This window comes from Hirundo rustica, chromosome 1 (genome assembly GCF_015227805.2).
Source record: "Hirundo rustica isolate bHirRus1 chromosome 1, bHirRus1.pri.v3, whole genome shotgun sequence".
Lineage (NCBI taxonomy): Eukaryota > Metazoa > Chordata > Aves > Passeriformes > Hirundinidae > Hirundo > Hirundo rustica.
In genome coordinates this window covers 59,043,640-59,070,906 of record NC_053450.1, presented here as the reverse complement: position 1 = coordinate 59,070,906, position 27,267 = coordinate 59,043,640, and the positions used below count along the sequence as shown (strand labels likewise).

The following is a 27,267-nucleotide window of genomic DNA, read 5'->3' as shown; positions in this document are numbered from 1 at the left end:
TAACATATAAGTAGCACAAAGATTAGTAAAACTGAAATAGTATTTAAATGTGTAATTTATGATTTGTTTATTAATTTTTCTTATTTTCCTTAGCAATGACATAAAAACAACAACAAATTTCTGAATTTAAAACAGACTGTAAAACAGAAGTGTTCTTATCACTAGTTTAAAATTCTCAGCGTTCTGGGAAGGGAAGGGAAAACGTTCTGAGAAAATGTATATTTCTGCTGAAATGTGAACAGATTCCTACCTTGGCAAAACATAGCACCAGTTACTTAATATGGAATGTTGCTGAATAACTGTACTTTCATTGCTGTCAAACAGCTTTACGGTGTTTGCTGAAATATCAAAATCTCCCAGCTTAAAACAGAAAAGAAAGTTTATTTGCAAATAATTCTGCAGCAGTACAAATTTAAAACTTTCAAAAATAATCATGTATCATGATACACTGAAACTTGATATATTATTATTCTTTCATCAGCTCTCACAGATTGATTATTTCAGAAGTTATTCCCGTCATCAAATTGCACACTACCTTACATTACAGCCCACCCTTCCACAAGCTGTGCAAGTACAAGGTTTAAAGTTTATTGAAATCAGTGAGATTTAAACTTTATTTGAAATGGCTTAATAAGAGTACAGAAGGAATTTATCAAACTGAGAGCTGTCTCACTTCCATGAGCACTTTTAAAAAGGTCAAATCAGATACCCATGGCTGGCATTCTAGTAACTGTGTGTGTCACTTTGCCTAAGCATGTGCAAATATCCAAGGAACAGAATTAATGGGACAAAAAGTTTCATCCTCTGAGAAGTCAAAAAAACACCACACTTTTTCACAATGTCAGAATTTGACTGTAGGGAACAATCAAAGACTGAGATTTGAGAAACATTTTATCTTTCTATAATCTATGAGGGTTTGCATTTATTCACTGAGAGAAAATCTGACCATCTCTGTTTTAGGAAAGTATTGAAAGGATGAATCTGATAATAAAGCCACATCATTCTCTTTTCCATCATTGGTCTGTATCATTTGGGAACTGGCTCCTTATAGATGGCTTTAACGTTTACGCTATCCCAAGCAGGTCTCAGAAGAAATTCTACTCTTCTATTACAACAAGGAAGAGATTGGATCAGAAATATTTATTTTAGAAGAAACCAGAAAGCCTGAAAAATATGCCCTGCATGTATGGATGTATTCACCACAGGTGACATGGCTGTCAAAAAGGATAATAAGTTTTCAACCTCAACAATGATTTCTTAAACAATTAAGCTTACAAGCAGCATAGTCCTGGCTGCTTCAATATTTTGGAAGCTGTACAGAAATTAAGCAGATTCCATAATAACCATATAAAGGGGCTTTGAACATGGTGCCAACAACTCACATGTAGTTGCTCTGCTGTTACTCAAAATTGTCTGTGTACTGCAGTGTGACTGAAAGCTTTCTAGAAAACACTGCTAGAAGGAAATCTAGAGTCACAAAGACACTTCACTGCTATATTCTGTTAGCATTTTTGAAAGCTCTCTTAGCCTTGCATCTCAGTTTTACAATGCTTGTTAGAATCCATCAATATAGACACAATATGGATGTTATGCTATTATAACCTGTGCAGATAGTCAAGGAATGTGGATAATGACTCAATGCAATCAGAAATAAGCACTTCTATCCCCATCATGCTAACTGGAAGTCACCTAACAGAAAAGAAGATTAAGATTAATAAAACAAATACAGTCATAGAAAATATAACAAGCTTGTACCTCAGGAGGTGGCAGCCGAATTGAGCAAGGCTCCACACTGATGCAAAGCTGTCTCTCTGACACATTTAGGTCTACAACTAAATTGAAAAAAAAAAAGTACAATGCCCTGTTTTGAATTACAGCTCATCTCTTAGGCAGAAAGCTAACCCAGATATTTATTTAAGGTAATTGTTAGTAAAAATGCTGTGTTTGAAAATCAAAAGGCTAGACTTTCTCAGCACAGAAATTAAAATTATGTGCATTTTAACTGTGAAAAATAAAATTAATAACGAATTACTGTCACACAGTAACTCATAAACTCAAGGCTGGCTATGCAACTGTGTGCTTGATACTCATATCCCTGACAAACAAACACCCATTTTCAAAGCAAATGTAGTTCCTACAACCATTTACTGCACTGAGTCATTCAGCCCAGTACTTTCCATCCAGGAGCTGTCAATAGGAAAGACTAAATGAGCAAAGCAAGCATTTATGGTTACACCTCCGGAACTTTCACTCAACTCTGAGTTCCTCAACATGTATCTCTGCTACAAATTTAGACTCCATTATCCCCATAGCTATTCTTTAACTTTTATAATGGAATAAAAATACTGCTTGGTAATTGTTGCAATAGCTAACCAGCAGGCTTTGTGACTTCACTTTTGTGAACAGCAAACAGTATATACTGGACAGTCACCTTAGCTCATTTTCCTATCTATTATTATGGAACTTTCACATCACATGCAAGACTCCTAATTTAAGGCAAGCACATTTAATTGCAATAATTATGACTTTAAAATGGCAAACATCAATCTGAGGCTGCAGATTAATAGTATAAAAGTTATCTTCTTTGTGAGTAATTTTTCAGAGGTTCAGTTGAGCTGACAACTATCAAAGACAGAACATCATCTGCCACCAAGGGTATTTTGACAGAAGTTATTTCAGAATGAAAACCTAAGATCTGTGCGGGTAATACCAAGATTGTGGCAGTATGAAAGTTCTTAACTTTATCTTGTATCTTTAACTTTACCATTAACAGAATATTGCACTTACCAACAGCATTTTGCCTTCCTGACTGAGACAGAAAGTCTTTCCCTTAATAAATAGAATAGATAGACATTATTTTCTAAACCATATGTCTGAAGTGTTTATGTGAAAAAAAAAAAGGAGAAACCATACAGTTTTGTTTGTGTCTGTCATAAATGCTGAAAGGTGTGTTCCTTCTAAGGAGAGAAAATCCCCTCTATCAATTAACTTTTCACTGATGCATTAACATCTTCAATAAGAAAGCGAGATATGCAAAAGTATATTAGTGGGCAGCAATCTATAAATCGCTTTTTCCTCCCAACCCTCTACTTCCAGCTGCTACTCCTGAATCAGCTGATTTCATTCTGAGACTCATTCTGAGACACGTCTGTTTAGAAGAGCCTACAAATCATGTGCAGAAGTGTCACTGCTGAAAGCATGAATCTGAAAAACAGGCCAAATTTTTAGAAGATATTCTCTGTCCAATAATATTTGGTTTCATCTGGTACATTCCATTGAGTTGATGTAATAATTTGATCTATTACAAAGATAAAGAAGAAGGTGAAAAGGTGAATGGCACGTCCATTCAGAACATTAACTTGAGTCATTGAACTTGGATAACAAAACAATAGAAGTGCAAATAAAGGAAAAAAGTAATAGGGTAAAGGAATGAAACAATTTATTATAATGAATGAGGTAAATATGGAACTTAAATGATGGAAAATAAATGCTACAATAAACAACTGAAAACTAAATTCTTGATCCCTGACCCAAGTGAGTCAAATACCTTGCACCAAAAGATGACCAGCCTTGTTCCATCTGGGTGCAAGCCTGGCAGTAAGTGTGTAGGAAAGACAGGTTTGGAGAAGGGCTGAAGTAACTGTTTGCGGTGCTTCCAGCTAATAACAACAGTGACAAAAAGAAATATATTTTTTTAATAATTTAACAGATTTTGTTTAAAGGCCTCAGTCAAAATTTAAGCAAATATACTGCTACTTTATCTTGGAGCCAAATCCTAGTATGTGACACATGTGTTTGTCTTTCACCTACTCAGCTACAAGAGGAAGGCAGCACAGTATTTGATGTAGGCATTTGGATTTCACACACCATTAAAGTGAGGTGCACGACAGTTCCTACAATGCTTTCACAGGGCTGATAACAGACTCAAGGAATAGACTGACTGAACCCCCAGGAGTGCTTTACTAGATATGCAACTCCCCCCAGACAAAAGGCACAACATCCAAAGCTGACATTACCTCTGCTGTCAGAGTCAAGACCAGAGACATTTTCTGGCAATCTCAGTAGACAAATGTAGCTTTGCTCACCCAACTGCTCTACTTGCCTGCCTGTCCTGCAGAGCTTTCTCTTGACCATCAGCATTAGTCAAGAAACCAACTACAGTAGGTTAAAAAGAGTTAAGTAATACACCTCCAGGCGAATGTTTCTAATGAATCCTGCAAGGAACTGCTTGATGTTGGAAAACCAAACAATGACAGATCACCTACACATATCAAGATAAAGCAGTTTTGTAAGGTAAGCATATTTGAACAGTGTATGTCTTAATAATCTGCATATGCATTTGCACTTCTTGGAACAAATTAAAATACACCCAGCTGGCTGTGCAGATGAATTATGAGAGTTACTGGCTTTGGTTACAATCAGTCTTCTGACTCAGCAATTTTAATGCATCCACACTTACATTCATAAACCCCAGAGATGTTGCATACTAGAAGATAGTAAATCATAAGCATAATGGTCTAAAAATATATCCACTGTTAAGCTCAGGGGGTCCATTTCTTCTCTGTGCTTTTGTTTTGTTTCCCTGAGACTGTCCTGTACAGGCTGGGTAAACCCAAAGGTGAATGGGGAGACAGTTCAGCTGCCTCAACATTCCCACTGGATGAAGGGGATGACACCATCATGAGAGTTGCAGGTCTGTGGTCCAAAGGTTGTCTTGAGGTCAGTCCCCAATGCCTCTGAGCAGGAGCAGGATGCCACTGCAGCAGAGAAATCTAGAGGTATTGCTCACAAACCTTAAAACTGTTGAGTCTGACAAAGTATATTTACCATGTCCCAATTCACAGGACACATTTTGTCTATGGGGCAGATTTATTAACCCTGAAACTCGGCTTCTGTAGTGCAAACTGCAGAACCTATGAAAAATACTCATCTCTGGCAACAGCAACTGTAGACAAGTGCAACAGTCTAAAGAACTGTGTCATATTTCAGCACTTACAGTAGCTCCGTGTCTCTCCACATAGGCTTGACATATTCCTGATTCATAAAATGGTATCTAAAAGCAACAATAAAAAAATAAATCAAGTGCTTGCTATTAAGCCTAAATTAAGTTCTAGTACCACAGTGACTTTGGAAAGCATGCAAGGGAATAGTTAAGCAAACACTTTATCCTATGTTTTAAAGGAGAAAACTAAAACTAGCTCAGGCATTTGTCATAGTGTAACCTCAATTCCAGCTAAAGATACAGTCACAAGCAAGCCAAAAACTGCCCAGAATAAAGCTACAGAATTCTGCACTTGTTTCTCTCCTTGTGAATTGGGTGGCACCTCACCAATTGACTCCATTTCATTCCACATATTGGTTCACCATCTGAAAAGGCCATTCCATCAAAAAAAATAAAGGACTTAAATTGTCCTTCTACACCACTACCGCAGAAAAAAAAAGTCTTCTTTAAATGAAATATTTTTACTTATCCTTGATCCCCAAACAAACCACTTCTTAGAGAAACATAACGTGTGTGTGACGAATACAATTGACCCCTAGCCATACTTAGTTCAGACTGACCAAGAAGCAAAAGGCCTCACATCCTTGGGATGAACTTGCAAGCTGGAAAGTCCCTGGTTCATCTATGAGGGAGTAAAGGTGTCTTGAAAAATATTTCAAAAGGTGTTTTTGAAACTCAAAAGTACAAGATAACCAAAGCGCTATCAGCACTCAATCAAAGACATCTGTCTTGCCTGTACTATTGATTAGGAGCCAATTACTTCACCTTTTAAATATTAAAATTGTGATGGGCTCAATCTAAGCACTCCTTGAATGCCAGACTGTATGACAGCTGGCCTGCATGGCAGGTGACTCTGTTTGAGCAGGGACTCCTCTCAAGCTTAGAGATTCCATACTGGAAAGTAAGAGAACCTTCCTTACAAAAGGTCAAGAGACCCCTTACCTGTGATCTGCAGTAAATAACTGAAAGCATGCTGAATTCATGCTATGAAGAATGACTAATCCATGCAGGTACCCAGATACTATAAACATTGTAGGGATAATTCCATTAGGCATGAACTGTTGACCAAGTCTGAGACAAAGATTAGATACAGCCACACATAGGCTCCAAAAAGGAATTCCTAAGAGGGATCCACTCTGAACCTCATGTCTCCACAGGAGGGCCCTCTTTACTCTTTGCACCCCAGTCTCTCTCTGAGTCATTCTAACACAGTTTTCCTTTTCATGTTTCTTCTGTGTGAAATTATTAAGGTAAACCTTGGCATCAAACTTCTTGAACTCTGTCAGAACACTGTTAAAACTTTGTTGAATTCCATCAGACCCATCAAACTCTGTCCAATTATTATTTTACTTCAACAAAACATGGTGCTGCTTTTCTCTTTTGAGTGAGGTGCACTCTGCCCATCTGCAGCAGTCTGTAACTACAGATACTTATTTACACAGTGATACTGACCGCCATCACAACCGAAATTTGATTCAGTGTCCCCAAAACAGGTGCAGAAAGGATCTCTTGATACAGGAATAACAACTGTCTATGAAAAAGGTGAGAAAGAAATGAAAAATGTTTTATTTCCTCAGCTTAAATTTATTTTCCTTTCTTTTTGCAAACACAATACATTCCACTTTTAATCCGTTTCCATTGGTTCAGTATAATGAATTGGATTAGTCCAAGTTACTTGCTCTAGACAACCCACAGTGGTCTAAGACAAAGATCACAGGTCTTTGGCACACAAATGGAGCTCTCCAAAAGTGCTCCTTTTGGCACAATTTCTCTTTTCACCCCTTTTCTTTTAAAGGGAATAACATAATGCTTGGTGAATGCTAAGGAGCCTTCATCTGCTTTCCAAACAATCCCTTCGCTTAGTCTCAAACTACAGGAAGAATCCCAGCTTTGCAGGTAAACATAGACTAATTTTAACCATTCATAAATTTGAAGTATGTGGATTTGTTAGTTTTAGCCTGTGAAATTTAAAACATAATAGAAATGTATTTTTTGTTCCACAATAGCCAGGGAGTCCCTTACCCAAGGAAAAGAAACACTATTTTAAAGGTTTTTTTACCATTTGCCACTGATAAGAATTTTGCTGATTTTATTACAGTTAATTCTAGTACTGCTAATAAAATATTTGAATAACAACCACCAGCAGCTTCTGGAAATAACAGCCCTCAAAACTCTTTACCTGCAAGTCTTTATCTGTGTCGTCCTTGCCTCAGTTTCTGGTATCTGAGAACTCAGTGTTACCGTAGCAGCACAGAATTTTTGCAGCTCAGGGAGACTGACAAAGAACAGAGACTGCTGTCTAGTGCTATTCATGGTATGTTGTTGGTTGCCCCAAAGCAGCTCCTGGGTCTTAAAAAAAAAAAAAAAAAAAAAAAAAAAAAATTAAAAAAAAAAAAAATTAAAAAATCAATTTTTAGGTAAGGCAGGTATTTTGTTCACAGAACTTTATATGTTATTAGGTAAATAAATAATCAATTATATTTTGATTAAGAATACAGAGAAAATATAATTTGGTCAGCTAAAACAGATGAATATCCTTTTTCTATATGTATTGCATTATACTTGAAAAAATAATTTTTTGCAAGAGCTGAAATAATTAAAGACAAGGAGAAAAGAATACAGAGTACATATAAGATCCTTGCCATATTAACTGAGCACATGCAATGGAACTCTGTCATTTTTGTAACTTCCTAAAAGCCACCACAAAGAACCCAAAGAACCAGAATTTCAGACTAAGAATATGATTCTTTGATGCAGTACTAACAAACTACACGTGAATGGGAACAACGTGAATTCATATTACCCATCTTGTTGGGTGCCTGTTGTGTGCCCCTTTGCCCTACAGAACAGGCCAGGCTCAGAGTAATGAGCTAGAACAGTCATGACAAAAAAAAAAAAAAAGGAAAAAAAAAAAAAAAAAAAAAGAAATCTATCATTATTTGAAGAAAAATAAGCCTTTTAACTGCAGCACCTTTTTTAAACCAAAGTATTTCAAAGAAAGAGAGGTAGTTAGAAAGCCAGGAATGAGCATTGCACGCCAGGAAAAGCTGGTTTCATATTTCTTCCCTCTCCAAACCCCAAAACAATTTTGGGAAATGCTCTCATTGGAACAGTGAGGACAGCAATAAATATTTTGATCCCAAATTTTATGAACTCACCAGGTATTCACCTGAAAAGCAATTTTGTAAATTGTAATAAAACAATTATGAATTGGAAGCATATTTTGAAGAACAATGCCAAAGATAACTTCGCCATTCTGATTTTGCTTTGCTTTCTTTACAATGTAACACTTTAAGCAGATTAGCGCCATCATATCCAAGAAAAATCACAAGGTGAGTGTTTTATAACTGTCATTTAAAAGAAAATGATGTTTTCTTACTTCTATCACGTGAAAAACATTTCAATTTGTTTCGGCAGTCATGAAAAGTAGTTGGTTTTTTTGTTTTGGTTTTTTTTTTTAAATGTCAGCCAAGATTATCACTTCATCAGAGAATTCCAAAAGCTACAGCTCAAGGGAATGCTCCATTTTAAACAAATGAAAAAAAAAGTCTTGTCCTTATGCAACCATGGAAAGGAAAGCCTGAGTCCTCAGCTTTCATAATGTTTATTGGGGAGTTTTGTGGCCCAGATGTTGTAAAACACATGCTGCAATGCTCCAGTGCCCTGCTTGATGTTTGAGGATGACTCCCCTGTGGGAACAACTTGCTGTATTAAGCGTAAGTTAAATCTTCCCAGACATCTTAAAAGCAAATGGGACAGAGTGCTTGCAAAAGGCTTCTCCCTTCAGGGGAGAGGATAAAGATAACACAGAACTGCCAGTTATGAAAGAACTACTGGTTATAAATCATCGGAAATAAATACAACCGCCCTCTGTACGAGAGGACTTTACGTGTGTGGGAGAAATTGCGCCTTTACATGCCGATAATTCACAGCCCGTGATCTTGAAACCATCGCTGAGCTCCTCGTAAGCTGAAAAGAACATCAGTCAGGGAATGGCTATCACTGTCTTTTCTGTCAGAACAGGCAACTAAATCCCAGAGCTTGGCAGCAGTGTTTGCAATTTTCTGTAACAATCTGGAAGCTGGAATGCAGAACCTCCTTATTAAAGCAGGGAACCAATCTGACGGAGAGTAGCTACTACTCTTACTGTCAGGCTGCCTGAAAAGTTGAGGCAGGATCTGAAGATGATGGTGGCATTCATTGAAGTAGGAAGCTGCACTCAAGCTCAGGGTGCAGAAGTTAAGCACCAGCTTTCAACAAGGGTTACAGGTCATCCTGGGTAAATTTTATGCTACAAAACCCCCCACAAATCCAGCCTATAATCACGCCTGAGTGTGTCTATGGGGCTATTGCTGCTGAGGCATCCAAGTTGTGTGTAGACGTGACATGGGGATGTGGGCACCCATATTGGCCTGAAATACAGAAAAAGACATCGAACACATCTGAGAGCAGAGCAAAGGAAACATAAGGAAACGCATTTTACCTCAGCCAAAACCGAAGGGAAACAGGATGCTGGATTGGTGACAGAACCTCACCGAGAGAAGGGGAGGGCACCGCTCCCTGAGCCCTCAGCCCACCTGGCCACCTGGCAGCAAAACAGGGCAGTGCCACTGGGAACCCTCGCTCCAAGCCCCGTGGGACAGCTCTCCCAAGGCGGAGCGAGGGACTCCTGCGACAGCCGGGGCTTCGGAGGAGCTCTGAGGAAGCGTCTGTGGAAGGGCCGCTCCCGCCGGGATCACCTCACGGGCGGCGCGGGAAAAGCGGCAGCCGCGCGCCTCCCGCCTTCGCCGCTGCCGGGATCAGCGGGGATGTGTGACTTCCCGGGCAGCCCCTGCCTGCTGCGACACCGGCAGGAGAGGCCGGGGCGCTCGGGCGGTCACAGCGCCGGCCAGAGCCCCGGCACGGCCACGTTGTGTCCGGGTGTAACTCAGCCCGCCGCGCTCGGCGCTGCGTGTGCCCATGGCAAAGGCGCTTTAGCTGGGCGCAGGCAGCTCTCCGCCGAGCCGGGGCGCCAGCCGCCTTTACCACAGCGGCACCCGGAGAATTCAGCTGAGATGTTAGGAAAAAAATCTTTACTGCGAGGGTGCTGAGGCACTGGAACACGCTGCCCAGAAAGCCTGAATCACAGAATCACAGATTGTTAGGGTTGGAAGGGACCTCTGGAGATGGTCTAGTCCAACGCCCCTGCCAAGGCAGGGTCACCGGGAGCAGGCTTCACAGGAACGCGTACAGGTCAGTTTTGGATGTCTCCAGAGCGGGAGACTCCACGACCTCCCTGGGCAGCCCCATCCGGCCCATTTCTGCCACTCTCAACGTGAAGGTCTTCATGTTAAGGTGAAACTTGTTTTTCTAGTTTATAGCCATTGTTCTTCGTCCTGTCTCACTAAAAAGAGTGATGGCTCCCTGAGTCTCCTCCCGTAAGTGTTGTAGACTCCTAAACATCTTTGTGGCCCTGTGCTGTACCCTCTCCAGCAGTTCCTTGTCTTTCTTGTACTGCAAGTGTTCAAGGCCAGGCTGGATCGGACTTCGAACAATCTTGTCTAGTGGTCCCCGTAGCAGGCGACTTGGAAGTAGATGACCTAAAAGGTCACTTCCAACCCAAACCATTCCAGTGTAGTTCTACATTGCAAGTCGGCGATTAGCTCGTCGGAGCGCACACGGGCAGCCCCGCAGCCCGCCGCTGCCAAACGCGCACGCTGGGGCGACCATCTCCGGAAGCGGACAATAAAGAAACTGCGACGCCAGCGCCCAGCACCGACCGCGGCCCGACGGAAGCCAGCGAGGGCGGTCCCGGCACCGGCCCCGCCCCGCCCACCAGCGCCCGTCACGTGGATCGGCGGAGAGGCGAGGAGAGGGCGAGGCACGACGGCTAAGTCCCGCCCCCGGCGGCCAGGGCTGCCCCCAGGCAGCCCGTCTGCTTTGAACGGCACTGTCCTCCGCCAATGAAAGGCCGGCGGGGCGGAGGGGCGGGGCGGCGGCGGGCGGTGATAGGGCCTGCGGCGGTGTGCGGCGTATCAGCTTGTGGCGAGCGAGGTGCGGGGCAGGACGGGACATGGTGGGCTGCAGCGAGACCGGGAAAGAGCCGTGGCGGGGCCGCTACTACCGCCTGGAGGAGGTGCAGAAGCACAACAACAGCCAGAGCACCTGGATCATCATCCATAACCGCATCTACGATGTCACCAAGTTCCTGGACGAGGTGGGTGCCCACGCTGCCGGGACGCTGAGGGCACCGGAGCCCCGCGGGGAGGGCTCGCCGGCGGCTCCTCGGCTCCCCGCGCTGTGCCCATGGCGGGCTCCCGTCCGCCTGCTCCGGCCCGCGGCGAGAGCCGCCCTAGGGGCCGCGATAGCGCCCTGGAGGAAGAGCCGCGGGGCGGGCCCGGGCTCCGGCGCCTCTCGGGCCGGAGAAACGCGTAAGTGCTGTACACGCCGGCTGCGCTGCCCTGTCATCCGCTATGTGCCCGCGCCCGCCTGGAACGTTCGGATTTGGATTCTAATTTGAATTTCCAGTAAATAAGGACAAGGAGAAAAAACTGGAGTCAGTATTGTGGGCTGAGATAGGCGGGCTGGCTGTGTGAATCTTGGATACCAAGAGTGTGGCTGAATCCATCTGGTCTTTGCTTTGGTGTGCCAGCTGAAAACAGAATTAAAAGTGGAGACTCAGCTGAGACCCAGAGCCATATTATCTTGTGAACTAAAAGGTCAGCAATTTATCTCTTCACACTGTTGTAGTGTGTGTTGTATTATGGAACAGGAAAGAAACTTCACAAGGTGGAAGGAAAGTACCACAACATGCAGACTACCACAGATCTTGGGGTTACTGTAGGAGTCACAGAATCACGAAATTGTTTGGATTGGAAGAGGCATTAAAGCTCATCTCCTTTCAGCCCCCTGCCATGGGCAGAGACACCTTCCACTAGACCAGGTTACTCCTGGCCCCTGTTCTTGAACATGTCCAGGGATTGGGCGTTCCTGGCTTCTCTGGGCAACTTGTCCAATGCCTCATTCCTGTCACTGTAAAAAAATTCTTCCTTATATCTGCTCCTTGGTCAAGCCTCTTGATTACAGTGGCTTGTGTTCATATCTGCCAAATAATTAAATCCTGGGTAGCCTTAAGACCTGTGTGGTTTTGTTTTGTTTTTCAGGATGTGGCATTACATACAGGCAGCCAGATTCAGAAAATTAGGGTGGCTTTCACTGCTCTCCACTTGGTGCGGGGATGCAGTGTGGTGCTGCAAATCTACACGAGTTCAAACTCTGGTGTAGAGCATTAGAGTCAAGTTCAGTTCCCTTGGCTGTGTTTTGTTGGGCTTTTTTTCTTCTCCAGTTAGTGTTTGATGGTTTTGATCTCTGGCAGACAGTGAGTAGTTGGTGTGATCATTGATAGTCATGGTTAATAAATAAGCATTTTAGTTATTGGACTAAAACATTCTTCAGGGGCAATGCAGAAATAAAACTACCAGTTTGTTTGTTTGTTTTTTTCCCAGTAATTGAATGGCACTGGGATTTAGATATTTTGAGTTTTCTTCCATGCTCTGTATTCCCAGTTAGCAAAGGTAGAATCACAGGATCAGTTAAGTTGGAAAAGACCTCTGAGATCTCATACAGTCTTTGACCAAACACCACAGTGTTAACTGCACCAGTGTTGACCACATGGTCAATTAGACCATGGCAGTAAGTGCCACATCCAGTCTTTCCCTAAAGCTATCAGGACAGTGACTGCCACCTCTCTTTGCAGCCCATTTCAATATATAATCACCTTTTCTGTAAAGAAGTTCTTCCTAAAAGCAATCAATTAAAAAGTGTAAGGTAGACTTACCTTAATTTCTTAAAGAATACTGTTTAGATGGGTAGAGATGTGATGGATTTTAAGCATCAGTTGTTCTGTAGCCCCATCTTGATTTTTGTGCTTGTAAACACTTGCAATTCAAAGGAGAAACTGAGCATTTTGCAAAGGAGGGTTGACAAGCAATTTTTCAAAGGCAGTGTTGGCACAGGTAGTGTTTCATTCTTAAACTATGTGTCAATGCAAATTGTTTGGCTTTTCAGCAAGGCAGATTGTGAAACTGATCTACTGACTCTTCATTATGTTTCATTTAGCTCTGCCCCTAGTCATCTTCATTCATTAGTTATGGACATTGCTGTATGGTTATGCAGTCAGGGCCAATTTATTTACAGAGGCTCTGGAGGAGAACGCAGCTTTTCATGTGGTCTGCAAAACTGAATTAGCTTTTGGAAACTTGATCAGTTTTGATTGATATGTAATTATTGCACTGTTTGTACGCATTGTCCAGATTGAGGAGGCAGAAACAAAAAGACCCACACCTTAGAAAACCCCTAAACTTAACCCCAGCCAAGAAAAAAAAAAACCACTTGACAAAAAAAATCCGGGATCTAATGAGCTTTTGAGTTTAAGTAGTTGCAAAGCCTCTTCCTTCAGTACATATGGTGAAATTGGTAAATTAAGAGGCATCACCTTGTGTAAATTTCTCCAAGAAAACCTCATTTTCGTCCTTTGGGACAACACTGATAATTTGGCAGCATATCAAAAGAATTCTGTTTGTTAGTATTAAAATAGTTGGATTTTGGAAAATGTGGGGGATGTCTTGAGACACTCTGGTACACATAAGTCAGACTTCAGTCTCACATTAAACAGCTTGCAGTAGAACCTGGCTGGTTTTGAGCTGAAATTTCTTGGACATTTGGAGATAATGAATGAAATTGTTGGAAATAGTTACGTGAAATATTTGAAGTGAAGCTGGAGTCTTAGGGAAAGTTCTTTGACATTTTGATATTCATTGTGTTGGTGATTTTAGTTATGGAACTCCTCAATTAAGGTACTTCATCGGGCATTTTTTTTAACTTTTTTTTTTTAATGCTTTTTGGTACTTAGTTAACTTATCAAGTGTTATGCTAATTCTTTTGATGCTGTCAGACACCCTGAGGCATTTACATGTGACAGCTGAGGAGAAATTGAAGCTAGTCTCTTGCTGGTTTGTTCCAGAATACAGTAAACCCTACTCAAAGTGGGGATTATGTTAGCTGTTTCAATAGCATTACTACTTAAACTCAGGTTTATTTCTTGCAGTTCCTTTCAAAAGTAGAAAAAGCTTAACATATTTTAAGGCTTAAATGTGGACCACCAAAATCTAAGTCCAGTAGTATTAAAAAGTGTGCCCTGCTAAAGTGTCCCCTCACTCGTGCCCTTCCCAAGTTGTACATAAATATCAGTTTACTGGGCAGTGAAGAAATGGGAGCAGCAGCTAAGCTCACCAGTCCTGTTTCTTAAACCAATAAGCCATCTTGTAGCTACTGCATTTGCCTATGGAAATATTTTCTTTTTGATAATGAAGCTGAAAACTTTACTGTGCTTCAATCCTGAAGACACCTTGGATGCTCTTGTGGTTAATAAGTGAAAGTGTGGTGCTGCTTTTCACTCCATTACAGTAGTTAAAGGGTTTGCTCCCTCTGTCCAGCTGTTGTGTCTTCATAGACCTTGTAAATGTTTAGTGGAACTTGTTTGGTTTTGGGGAACAATCAGCCTCTTGTGAACACTTGATTGAAGTTAGATAGGAAGTGGGCTGGGGATGGTGACATGTATGTGTTGGGAGTGGAGGCATCACATGGTGTGACCCATAGTAGCTTGGTTTCTTAAAGGACAAGGCTTTAAAAAGATCCTATGAAATATAGAAAAAGTGCTGAAGGAGGAAACAGTTGTGTGCTTTGATATCTCATCCTTGGGGTTAATGAAGATTCCAGCAACTGCTGCTTTTAATCAGGTTGATTTTTTTTGTTTGTTTGCTTTTGGTTTTTTTAAGTGGTACAGATTGGGGAAAATTCATAGCTTGAATATTAATCTCTGAATTTTCTTTGATTTTCTTTTCTCCCAAGTCTGGGAGAAGAAATCAAAATAATTCAGCTTTCAGAATGCATTATTTAAAAAGTCTTGGCAAGAAAGAGTATTCTTGAAACCAGAAACTTCTGTGTTATTTGTCATTAAAGGCTGTCAGACCTGTGTTGCAGAAGATTTGGGAAACCTTTTCCTTAGCTTCAGGTCTTGTGGTTTAACCCCAAGGAGTACCCACCTACCATGCAGTGCTCGCCCTCCTGCCCGGTGCTTGGGGAGGAGAACCAGAAAAAGGTCAGTTTTGTCAGGCAGTATAAGAACACTTTAATTATTGAAATAAAGTAAATGTAACAATAATTGTAATGATAAGGAGAGAGAGAGAATAAAACCCAGCAGAAACAAATGGTGCACCATGCACATGTTCTCCACTCACTGACTGATGCCCAGCCTGTTCCTGAGCAGTAATTGGTGGCTCACGGACAACTCCTCCCAGTTTATGGATGGAGTGTGACATTCTATGGCAGAGTGTGAGACACTGAAAAGTCCTTGACTTAAGTGAGCACTCCTTGGCTGCAACCAAAGCATCAGTTCACTAACAACATTATTCTTGTGCTAAATCCAAAGCACTGTACTGTACCAGCTACTAAGAAGAAAATGAGCTGTATCCCAGCTGAAACCAGAATAAAGTCCTATGTCATTTAAAGGAAAATAGCTACTAGAAATGCATGTGTCCTCACAGCAGGATGTCATGTTGGAGATAATTCCATATATGAAGAACATTAAATGTCAATGAATGGACAAAGTATGGTGGCAACTCTCTGTAGAACTTCCCCATAATTTTAATATAGTCATCACTCTAGTCAGGTTTTGACATCAATCTGCTGAGCTAAACAGGAATAGCTGGTAAAAATTAATGATCTGTGTCTTGATTAACTTGCTGTTGTGGTGAGGCTCTTGTGGGAACTTGGTTGGATTCCTAAAGCTAGGTGAAAAAGCTGGCATGTACAGGAACATCTCTACCAGAGAGGAGTTTCTTGTTTTGGAAACCAACTATGGCATGCATTTAGTATTAATCTAATACAGACTTTGTTTAGGTTAATTCTATTGTTGATGGTCTAAGAATTCAGCAAAAACATTATTGGTAAATATTTTTTTTTTTTTTTCCCCCATAAGGTATGAACTTGTGCTTGCATGGCACTTTTCCTAAACTTCTAGAATGGACAGCTCCCAATAAATATTTTGTAATGCTGGTCAAATAAAGTGCAAAAAGCAAATATTGTTCTACTGCATCAGGATAAAAGGTATTCTCTCCCCTATGTGGCAATAAGTTGCATTCATGCAAGGTGGTGTTGTGGAGGAGTAGCATAATGCCTTCCATGTTTAAAGTCATGATCAGTTTGCATTGAAAGATGCCTGTATTGGCACATTTGGAGTCTGCCAGTGAACCATGGGAACTGTTATTGCAGAACCTTGCAGTCTAGGAGTAAACCCAGTGTTAATGCTTCCTTAAGCTCTGATGAGGCTTGCACGAGAATTTGAAAGTGTTTTAAGAAGTAGCATTTCTTAGCACTTCTATGTGAAACTCTGCAAGCTGTGACTGTCTTGTGAGTAAGGAAATGGGCACTGCTGTGGTTTAACCTTAGTGCCCTGCAGCCCCTTGGTGGGATGGGGAAGAGAATTCGGGGTAAAAAGATAAAATGTATGGGTTGAGATTAGAACAGCTTAATAACTGAAAAAAATATATATAATAATTGCAATAAAAAAGGAGACACAAAGAGATGCTAATCCGTGCCCAGCCCATTGCCAAGGAGCAAGCTGCAGCTCCCAGCCAACTCCTGCCAGTTTGTATACTGGGCATGATGTTCTGTGGTATGGAATACCCCTTTAGCCAGTTTGGATCAGCTGTCCTGGCTGTGCTCCTTCCTGGCTTCTTGTGCACCTTCTTGCTGGCAGAGCATGGGACATTGAGAAGTCCTTGAGTTAGGTTAAGTGCTATTTAGCAACAGCTGCAGCATCAGTGTGTTATCACTGATTATTCTCATACTGAATCCAAAGCACAGCCCTGTGCCTGCCTCCAAGAAGAAAATGCAGCTCTATCCGAAGTGAAATCAGGGCAGGCACCAAGCTACTGGGTATTTTGTTTGCACTTCATCTGAAAGCTTAATGATAGTTTTCAAAAATACACTTTCAGAGAGATCTTCTTTCCTAGGCTCCTGACATTTTACATGAGCTGACAACTTGTGTCCTGAAACTTAGATGATGGAAATAATTTGGAGGACTCGTTTCAGGCTACATGAAAATGCCCTTGAAATAATCAGGCATTGGTCTGTCTGTCCTGCATAATAGAGCTAAGGTGCTCTGCATATTCCTGCCTCTGTCACTGTCCCCTTTCTGCTTTTCATTCTTGTCGTGCAGGAAGTGAAGTGTGAGTTTGAGACTGCCACTAATGGAGACCTTTGCTGATCTCTGTAAAAGTTAGATTGGACCCAAGATTTCATTCCCTCGCTGTAGGAAGGGAGAGGGCACAGGAGTTGAAATTAAAGTAGTTATGCTTTAATAGAGTCTTGAACTATGACACTGAGAAATCTGCATGACAAAAGCAAAGGGGAGAAAAGGTGGCATTCAGGATGAGGTAAGATGGACTTTTGACCCAGATGAGAGCAGCAAGATTAACTACATGTTTGCCTTATCTAAAACTTTCTAATGTGCTGCTGTTAGGAATTAGTCTGTGCTCGGTACTAGTGCTGGCTCTGCATAAGCATTTGTTATGTGTGTAATTTAGATTATTTACATATTGGGAATGTCCTAGGAATGAGATAGGCTGTCTTAATTTATCATTAAAAGCTTTTTCATTTCCCCTGAAGCACAGTTTTACTTGCAAGAACTCTTCAATTAGTTTTATCAGCAGGATTTTGGTTTAGGAGTCGCTATCTGTGTAGCCTTGTGGGCTTTCCAGTTCCAGGGTCTATCCAGAGGATCTTCATTAAAGTAGCAGTTCTGGTAGCAGGCTTTGTTTACCAGGCAGAATCATGAACAAAGGCCTTATATAAACAAGCTTTGGGAAACTCATCCAACCATGAAAGATGCTCATCTTTTGATAGAAAAGTCATTTCTTGCCCTTTGTGTGAGACATTACAGCTGCTCTCTTTCATTAGAGGAGGTGAAATCTTTTCATTAATTGCATGTATTATGTGCTAGTTATTTACAGAGGGTTTGTAAGTTCACATCATTAGGCAGAGGTGGCATCTAAAAGCAAAGTGTTTAGTTTCAAAGTACTTCCATCAATGTCTAGTAGGTTATTACTAACATTATCTGGTAGATGGCTTAATTTTGGAATTCTGTGTGTGATTCTCTGTACTTAGCCTTGCTCGTGTCATAAAAAAATTACCAGTTTTCCAGCTATTACCCTGACCTTTTCCAGAGGTCGAGGTGAATTTGTCCTTTTCAGCTGATCTGTGATAGTCAGTCAGAGGATTGGTTGCAGTCACTGTCTTGACACTAATATTGTGGTTTTGTAGACAGAGAGATCAGTTGTTAATTAGACAAGAAACTAGTTCTACAGAGAAAAGCTGGAGTGCCTCTGTGGTGCTGCCCGTACTGCTACGTGATTGCTTTGTAGTGGCACAAGGGAGGGATTTGGGAGCACAAGTTAGTACATGATCATTCTGTAGCTGGCAACCTGCAAGTAGTTTGTTAAAGTACTCCATGAAGTAATTTTAGTGTAGATGCAGTTCCATTGGTAGGTATCCACTTGTTTGGCTGGATAGTGAATTTTACGTTGTGAGCTAGTGTAAACCATGTGATCTTCACTTGCTGGAGTAACTGGTATTTTATGTGCTTGTATGAGTGGGGTTTGGTTTCAGTGCAGTGCATGAGTAGGAGTTTACATACTGCTTATGCTGCTGGTGCTTTGTGAGTGGCTTAACTTTGGGGCCTTTTGCTGTTTGTTGGTACCTTGTTTGTTAAGCATGTTTTCCAAGGAGTTGCACCACCTTTTCTGCTGAAGTTGGTACATATAGTTTTCTATTTTTGGAGAACACAATTCTTTAGCATGGTTTTAAAAACCCCAAACCCACATTGCTGAAGAAATTCTATGAGGATTTAGTTGAGGCAGTGTCTGGGAGTGCTAGTTAGACCCAAATTCAGCTTCTTAAGTGCTTTTTTAAGGCATTGAACTTGAATGCTCCCTCAACTTTTGTCCCATCCTTTTCCTGAATATGTACCAGAATGGATTCAAGGACAGGATTTTGGTGAGCATGCCACATTTGTGGGTTGCTTGCATAATCTTTACTCTGCTTGTACTCTTCTAACCTTTTTTGGCTCAAATGCTGTGTCTAATCTCTTTATCAGTTGCGTAATCTTGGTTTTGCTTAGTCATGGTAGGGATCCTTTACCCTAATAGCTGTCTATCTTGGCTCTTTAAAAAATGTTGTGTTGGGGTTTTTTATTAGTGGTTTGTTTTATTTTTTCTCCTCAACGTCCTTAATCTGTTGAAATAAATGTCTGCCTTTAATGTGAAGACTCAAGTTGTGGAGTTCTGGTACTGCTGGAAATTCATAGTAGTAGTTTGATTCACCTGTATGAACAAATTCTGGTTTTGTCAGAAGAGGAGTTTTGATATGAGATTAAAATAGGAGGATTTGAAGTAAATTACGTAGATGAGGTTTCTTTAACCTTTGGGCTTTTTGGTGAGCTGTGCTCCCCACAAGAAGACCCTAAATTGCAGAAGTTTTGCCTGTTTTCCATCATTTTAGATCTTGTACTCAGAAGCATTAAAAATTAAATTGAGGTTCAAAAGTGTTTTATCTCCTCTGTACTGGTAAAGTGCTAATATCTATTCCATGGTTGCCTTAATCCAAGGCAGTGCTAGTAAATGCTTTTAGCTTGTTTACCTAGTCATTCCCAATGTTTATATAGTACTTTCTTCCTTGAAAGTTAAGTGGTGAATTTTTGTGGCACATTACCTGTTACATGAATAAGTGACTTGGAGCTGAGGAAATGCACTGAAGAAGATACGATAGATCTTGCAGCATATTCAGGCAGTTATTTGGTAGATAAAAATGTACTTCATAAAAACTTCATAAAACCCCCAAAGTGCATCCTGGGGAAGAATAAAAGTTAATGGAGAACAGGGGTTTATGTTATGGGAGTGGTGATGGATTGAGGTATTAGAAGATCCTGGGAGATGACTTCTCTGTATCTCAGGGGTTTTATCAACAATATAGTTTCGGGATTCCATAGTCTGTGAAAACCAAATTGCTATTCTAGGGTCTTGAGTGAGCTTTCAGTTGTGTTTAATCACTTCCAAAGGAGCAGTCTTACTTGATATTTGTACCATAATTTATTTTGGAAAGGACCCTTAAAGTTAACTGGGCCAGCTCCCTGCTCAAACCGGGATTAACTGGAAGGTCAGGTTCCTTAGCACCTTGCCAGCTTGTTTTGCCAATGCTTGATTGCGCTTCTTGTGAACAGATTTATCTTCCTGGAATGTTCTTGCTGCAGCTTATACCTTTTTGGCTTTTATCCTTCTGATGTATAAATCATTGCTTGGATAAAAATCCACATTTCTTAAAGAAGTGAAAATACGGAGTGTAACTTCAGATGATGGTTGGGCTATTAAAATACAGACTGATTCCCACACAACTTTCTAAATGCTTTAGTTGCAAGGGGTAATGCCTCTTACTGCTTCTTTGCCAATGAAATAGAGACTTAGCTTCCTTGTTTTTGGCTTCAGAGAGTACATAAAGCACTCTAGTTATTCAAAAAGGCTTGTGTTTGCTCTAGAAAGTCTAGCAGCTGATTTTGCCCTTTTTTTTAATTAAAAAAATGTAAAAATGCAGTATTTCCATTTCTAAAATGTGAAATGTATTTCAGTAACAAATTCAAATTCCTTAAAAATTGCAGCACCCAGGAGGTGAAGAGGTCCTTAGGGAGCAAGCTGGTGGAGATGCTACTGAGAACTTTGAAGATGTTGGCCATTCCACAGATGCAAGGACAATGTCAGAATCCTTTATTGTGGGGGAGCTTCATCCTGTGAGTATATGAGTGTCTTTACTTTTGTGTTTACTATACTGCTTTTGCATCTAATTACTTGTCTGGTAATTACTTCAAAATCAAGAAGAACTGCTAGTTTGGTTGGATGCCAGTCCTGCAGCTGTTTATGGATGGACCTAGGTTTGAGATAATTCCCCCAATGTGAAGGGATTTGATTAGTGTAGCGTAAGGATGATCACATCTTTTGGTGATTTAAATTGCCTTACAGTTCAGTTCTTGAATAAACTGAATATGAAATTGTCATTTCTGATATACACTGTCAGCTTTGTAATGAAACTCTGTAACTCCTGAAGGTGGTCTGTCAGAATGTCTAGACCTTTTCTTATGCCAGTAGGCAGAGTGACTACTTAATAACGACTTTCATGCTTTCACCACTGTAAATATGTATCTGCCAGGCTTCCATCTGTATCGAAAGGTGCAATCCTGGCTCTTCATGTCTATGTTTAGAAAATGGTTATTATAAGCATTGTACTTCTGGTTTGTTGCTCTGTGTTCCCCTCTCTGTCTCCTGCCATTTTTAGCTGTGTCGTGGTTCTCTAGTTGTGGTTGTCAGGGTTGTTTGTGATCAGTTTCCACTGGGTCATCTGTCATGTCCTCCCTTTAATGCTGTCCATCCCATAGTACATAATACTGTCCATACTTTTAATGAGCATCTTTCTGCTGTCTCAAAGTTTTGAAGTATTTCTTTCTGGCTACAGAGCCACTACCTTGGCTTCCTGCAGCTAGGCCATAGTTAAACTCTCCTGCATCTTTATAGCTGAAAACCACTGTTTTGAGGTTTAGGCTGCTAGTGTGCCCATCTGCTCTACTTTACTGCCCATTCCTGCTTCTTCTCCTTTACTCTTGTTTCATGTATGTTTAGTCTTGCGTTTGGGGTAAAAATCACTGTCTTCACTAGCCTTTTTCACAGTTAGATACCTGATCTTGTTTATCTCAGGTAATCTCTTGATAAATAGTACTGTGTAGCTTGTCCTAATAAGAAGTAATTTGGCTCTGATGCACATTTGTGGCTTTGCAGGCTTCCCCTCTATTTCTGATGCCACTGAGGTTGTTCATAACCTGGCTATCAGTCCAGTTCTTCCTTGTTTGGCAAGTGCCTGCTTTCACTTGATGTGAAACGAACAGCTTGGTAGTTTAATGCACAAACACAAAACTGTCAGGATTATATACTGTTGGGCTTTTTTGTAATGAATGTGACTGCCAAGCAGAACTGAGTTGTGACAGATCCCAAGAATTTGGGACTTGTGGTCCAGTGGACATTGTACCTCAACCAGTGAGTTGACTTCACCTGATAGTACAAGTACACTAATCAGAATTAATATGATTGCAGTCAGTGTATAAGCTAAGGTTATGTACTCTCCACAGACAAAGATAAAAACACGGGCACAAAGAATAATGAAATTTGTTGAAGGCTCAGGTTTCACTTCTTCCTTACATACTGGGAAGTATTATTTAAGGAAGTGATCTTGTTTATGTTTAGCTCAAAATCAATCACTGACATCTGATCTCTTGCAAGTCTGTTTTTACCTAGGGAAAAAAACCTTACACATTAACAGAATGAATAGCAAACTGAATTAAGTGATATATTGATTGAGTTTGGTTTTGTTTTAATGCTTTCAGATTTTGTCTAAATGTTTCTTGCTTTTTTTTTTTTTTTTTTTTCTTTTTCCCTCCTTGCAGGATGATAGATCCAAGCTTCAAAAACCAACAGTAAGTGTGTTTCTTGAAATGCCACATTGTTTCTTTTGGGTGTTACAGGCATCGTCTTAGTGTCTCTGTAAGAATGAAAAAGAAATAATTCAATTTAAGCATATTGTTTGAGGGTTTAAATCTCTTATAACTGTTGATACTTCTTCAAATTTCCCTTAACCATTATTTTCTTTAATTTGTGTGGCTTCATACCGGGGGTTACTAAGTGTGATGGCATTATACTATAGCAAAAAGGTGACTGGAATCAGTCAGTGCTATTCTAGTATTCAGTTTAAGAAAAAAAATTAATCTATTGGCAGAACAGATTAAACTAATAAGTGTTTGTGGGAGGAAAAATGTGATGCTTAACAATATATTGGTCACGCTAGTAGCTAGAGAATGTAGAGGCATTCAGTGTATTATAAATCAGTTAAATTGCAATTGTGAACCTTTTTCGAGGTGAAATCACTGATTATTTGCTTCCTGACTATTTCAGTAGATTCTGCTGAATGTCCTGTCAATGCAGTATTGCACTTATTTTCTAATTTTTTTTTCCATCCTTGTTAGAATTAGTCTGTGTTGGCACTCAGCTATCAAACTCAAAAAATTCGTATGTCCCTTAAGGGGGAAGGTGCTTCGGGGATTAATTTGTACAGTTGCTGCTACTGTGTCCATAGAGGATGTTTGCACTGGGCTTACCAGTACAGCAACATGCTTAGAAATAATTGGAAATTAGTTTTAAATGAAGCTTACTGAGAATAAGATCTTAATCTTCCTGTTTTGAGGTATTTTTTTCTTAGAAGTAATCACTTTTGTAAGATCTTCCAATGATATGAATCAGTTAAAGAAAGAAATTTTATTTATGTGTATATATGCATTGAAATGCTCACTATAGCAGTTATTATTTTTTTTTTATTAGGGCCTGGAACTAGTATACTAATAAAAGTAAGAAATGGAATAGCGATTGAAATTCTGAGTTTTTTCCCACCAAGAACAGTACCTGCTATTCAGATTTCTTTTGACATTCAGGGCAGTTTACACTTAAGGTTTAAGAGCAGTAATGATAAATGCAACTGAGAACAGACTGTCCAGTGCAGGTTGTAGCAGATAATCAATCCTTTGGCTAACCTCAGAGGAATTTACCAAACAGAAGTACTTAGAATATTAGTTTGGCCAGTGCATAGTCAGGTGGGAATTAAGATGTATCCACATAGCTACCTACACTACACCTGTTCTCCATCATTCCAGAGGGAAGTTGGGGTGCTTTTCTGCATCATGTGTGGCTGTAGAAAGTTTCAATATGCATTATTCTCTGGGTGGGTATATGACAGGTTGGGAAGGTTCTGTCAGAAGGCCTTGGGCTTTCAAATGTCCTTCTTGTCCTCACACTGTGTTTAAAGTACCTTCACTGCACCTGTCCAGTGTCATAGAGTTTAAATTTCATTTTTTATGGGCTGGGCCATATTGCTGTTACTGTCTTGATGTCAGGGGAGCCATCCCCTGGGCCTGGATGTGGTAAGTCTTTTTATAAAAGGTGCTAGCCTTGATAATATGGGCATCGGTTCTTCCATGCTGTTTGGCTTTGGGGATAGTTTTTCATTGAGGTGTTCACAAAAGCAACATAGATGTAATCTATGAGTCATATCCTTTTACACACAGTATTTGCACACTAGGATGTTTGGGGTGCTTGCAAAGGTAGTGTGCTTGCACCTCTGAGATGGTGCTGGAAATCATTCTTTCTTTAAATTAATTGCAAATGTTCTGATACCAAAGCAAGTAATTTTGCAGTGATGGATCTTGTACTATTAAATTTAGGTAGGATTTTAATGCTTGGATTTTTAAAATAAACACAACTAGAATTTTTGAAATAATACACAACTAGAGTTACTCAGAATAATAAGTCTTCATATGAATTGTGCACATGTACCCAATTGGAATTTGATCTTGTAGTGCTGCTTTTTCTGTGGAAACTGTACAAGAAGTCCAAATCAGTATCAGGAACAGCTATAACAATTTGACTAATTCTTACACAGTCTGAAACACCACACTAAAACCCCTGATTTCAATAAGCCTTGTAGATGTAAATTACTAGTTTTCTTGATGTAGTCTTGATACAAAAAATATTTGTGAATTAATTTCAAGGGTTTTTTTAGTTTGATTTTAGTCAAGGAAAAGATTTTTGTCTTACAGATGACTGAAACTTTTCAAATGTAACCTGAGGTTAAAGTTCATAGAAAACTTGCGATGAAATTCTTGTTCCTAATGTTTTAGGAACTTGGTGCAATGTTGGCTGTAGAAACTGCTACTAGCTGGCTTGTAATTCAACAGAACTGCTGTTGGAATTAGGAGAAAATGCTTCCCAAATGCATGCACTGTGTTGTTTCTGAATTAGTCTCATTTGATGAGTGTTGAGAAACTGTGGGGCTAGATAAGATGGGAGAGTGTTGTCTTCCTGAAGTAAATATCTTCTTGTGCTTTACTTTCCAGGAAACTCTTATTACCACTGTTCAGTCTACTTCCAGGTACAGTATGACGTCTAATGTGAAACTCAAAGTTCCTCATGATAAAAGCTGAACAGCTTTTATCTGCTGGAAGCTGAGGTATCAGGGGGTGGTGCATGAAAATTTCTGTTCTATGTAAAGTCCAAGCTGGCATCTATATACCACTTTACAAGTGGTAAGTGTATAAGCTTACTAGGTAGATACTTCTCTCATATTGACAGATGTCAGTACCTACCAAATGGTTTGTTTTGCACAGGCCTTTTTTTCTGGAGTCTGCCACGTGAAGGGAAGACTCTTAGTGCCTTTGCCAACTATTTTACTGACATGGATGCCTTTCTTTTAAAATTTGCTACCGCTGTTGCATCTAAAGGAAATAAGAGGACTCCGTGTATAAGAAGGAAGATCTGTCAGAATTGGGAGGGAGTTGAAAAACACTTTGGAATAGTACTGAATCAAACTTTGTAAAGTTATATCCTGCTGATATAGCCTACTGCTGAAACCTCAGAGGATTCCTACATGACCCTCTCTGGGGAGTTTTGGTGCTTAGAAATGTCATTGTGATGCTGCTGCTTAAATGGCTTTTGAATGAATGACATTCTGGGCAGCACACCATGACTTTAAATGTGCCTAGGGTTTTACTCTTCTCTAGTAAGCAAACTTCTAGTAAGCTCTAGTACAAAGCCTTGCTGAACGAGCTTCTTCCCTTGTCTGGAGTAGTACTGGCCAATACAGGTGTTCTGTTGCCCCAAATCTGAAGTATTTGTTGGAGTGGGGAGGAAGGACTTCTTTAAGCAATGACTTGTTTGTTTGTTTTTATAACTTGCTGGTTGTCAATTCCTAAACTGCTTTTTCAAAAACTTCCCTTTAGTTCATGGACCAACTGGGTGATCCCAGCAATAGCAGCAATTATTGTGGCCCTGATGTATCGTTCCTACATGTCAGAGTAAGCGCCTTACTGAGAATTAATGCAAGAAGAGAATACATTCTCTGGGAGAAAATATAAGCAATCCGGACCCAATATGTTCCTGGACAAAAGCCTGATGTCTGAAGAAAAATTCAAGTTTTTCAGAAAACGAAACAATTCTTTTTCTGCTGTGCACTTTTCTTAACGTTGCCTTCTTATATGCTGCTGTGGAGTGATAAAAAGGCACCATTTCTCTTTTTGTATAACACTTTTATTCTCTAATGAATTATTTGATAACTGTATTGGTTTCTGTGGTAGAATATTATTTTGTATGTAACACTGATTCTGGTTATTTCTCTTTCATCTGTAATAGGGTCATTAGGGTTCTCTTTATGTATACATTTTACAGCTTTAAAAGACTACCAAAACTGTGTACATGTACACAACCTAACTTAAAAAATCATGTTGTCTTTTTAAATGTAGTACGAATGTAATGAATAAAACTGAGTGGAGTTATAATTGCCTGGAAGTGGGTTGGGCCCTACCAATCAACTATAATGAGGTGGGGTTTTTTCCATTTTTCTGACAACTGCTCTTACAGTTGTTGTAGGTACTCCTACTAGCAAACTGTTCTGTTTGTCTCCCATTGAGAAATTCAGGTGAAATATGAAACTCAATGTTTGGCCCAATTATGTCTGTATCATTTTTATGTGAAAAATAGGTCTTCTTTTCAAAAAAGGCAGAAAAAAGCAACTGATACTAAATAGTACTGTTCCTGCCAAACACTCAGGTGACTGTAGGATTTCTTCTAGAACTTTTAGCCTTTGATAAAATCTTCAGCTTCATCAAGTACATTGTGAGGGGAAAAACTGATAAATGAAATCTATTTCTGACACTTCTGTGATGTGCTATGGTGCTTTACTATGAAGAGGCAACTGTTTTCACTGCTGAATACAAGATAACTACAAGTCTGCATTTTGTGGTGGACAGTTTTAGTCATATGTAAACGATCATGAATAAAAGTTTAATTGCTTACACCTGCTGGCTCAAACACCTTAATTTCCAAATTCTTTGAAGGCCTTGAAAGGGACGTCCTATTGGGGCACTTCTCAGAAGTGCACTTACATTAGCTGCCGTCAACTTCATATCAAGCACTAGCTTTTGTCCTGTTCTTGCCATGGCTTTCCCTCTGAATGTGGTGAAGCAGAATTTAAAACTTCAAGCTTTACTGATTTTTTTTTTTTAATAGATAACCTTTAAAAAAGATATAATA

General features: G+C 40.1%; 2 protein-coding genes across 2 annotated transcripts in view; one reads left to right on the top strand and one right to left on the bottom strand.

Moving 5' to 3' along the window:
• Positions 1 to 9,681, bottom strand: part of C1H18orf63 (chromosome 1 C18orf63 homolog) — a 29,764-nt gene extending 20,083 nt beyond the window's left edge. The window contains exons 1-8 of the mRNA XM_058422484.1: positions 9,486 to 9,681; positions 7,182 to 7,351; positions 6,455 to 6,533; positions 4,997 to 5,053; positions 3,548 to 3,659; positions 2,788 to 2,829; positions 1,756 to 1,832; positions 251 to 360 (exon numbers count right to left, since the gene is read on the bottom strand). Coding sequence (XP_058278467.1) covers positions 251 to 360; positions 1,756 to 1,832; positions 2,788 to 2,829; positions 3,548 to 3,659; positions 4,997 to 5,053; positions 6,455 to 6,533; positions 7,182 to 7,315 — 611 coding nt within the window. The 5' untranslated portion in view covers positions 7,316 to 7,351; positions 9,486 to 9,681. The remainder of the gene's footprint in view (positions 1 to 250; positions 361 to 1,755; positions 1,833 to 2,787; positions 2,830 to 3,547; positions 3,660 to 4,996; positions 5,054 to 6,454; positions 6,534 to 7,181; positions 7,352 to 9,485) is intronic.
• Positions 9,682 to 10,987: 1,306 nt separating this feature from the next.
• LOC120758986 (cytochrome b5) lies at positions 10,988 to 27,031 on the top strand. The gene is made up of 5 exons (XM_040077816.2): positions 10,988 to 11,198; positions 20,751 to 20,879; positions 22,581 to 22,610; positions 25,077 to 25,111; positions 25,959 to 27,031. The coding sequence occupies exons 1-5, from the start codon at positions 11,055 to 11,057 to the stop codon at positions 26,035 to 26,037; spliced, it is 417 nt and encodes a 138-aa protein (XP_039933750.1). The 5' UTR covers positions 10,988 to 11,054; the 3' UTR covers positions 26,038 to 27,031.
• Positions 27,032 to 27,267: the final 236 nt, after the last annotated feature.

Bases quoted from the DNA above. Each gene is read 5' to 3' on its own strand.
- LOC120758986 (XM_040077816.2), top strand. From the start codon at position 11,055: ATGGTGGGCTGCAGCGAGACCGGGAAAGAGCCGTGGCGGGGCCGCTAC. The intron at 11,199-20,750 runs GTGGGTGCCCAC...TAAAAATTGCAG, and splicing joins TCACCAAGTTCCTGGACGAG to CACCCAGGAGGTGAAGAGGT. The intron at 22,611-25,076 runs GTAAGTGTGTTT...TTTACTTTCCAG, and splicing joins CCAAGCTTCAAAAACCAACA to GAAACTCTTATTACCACTGT.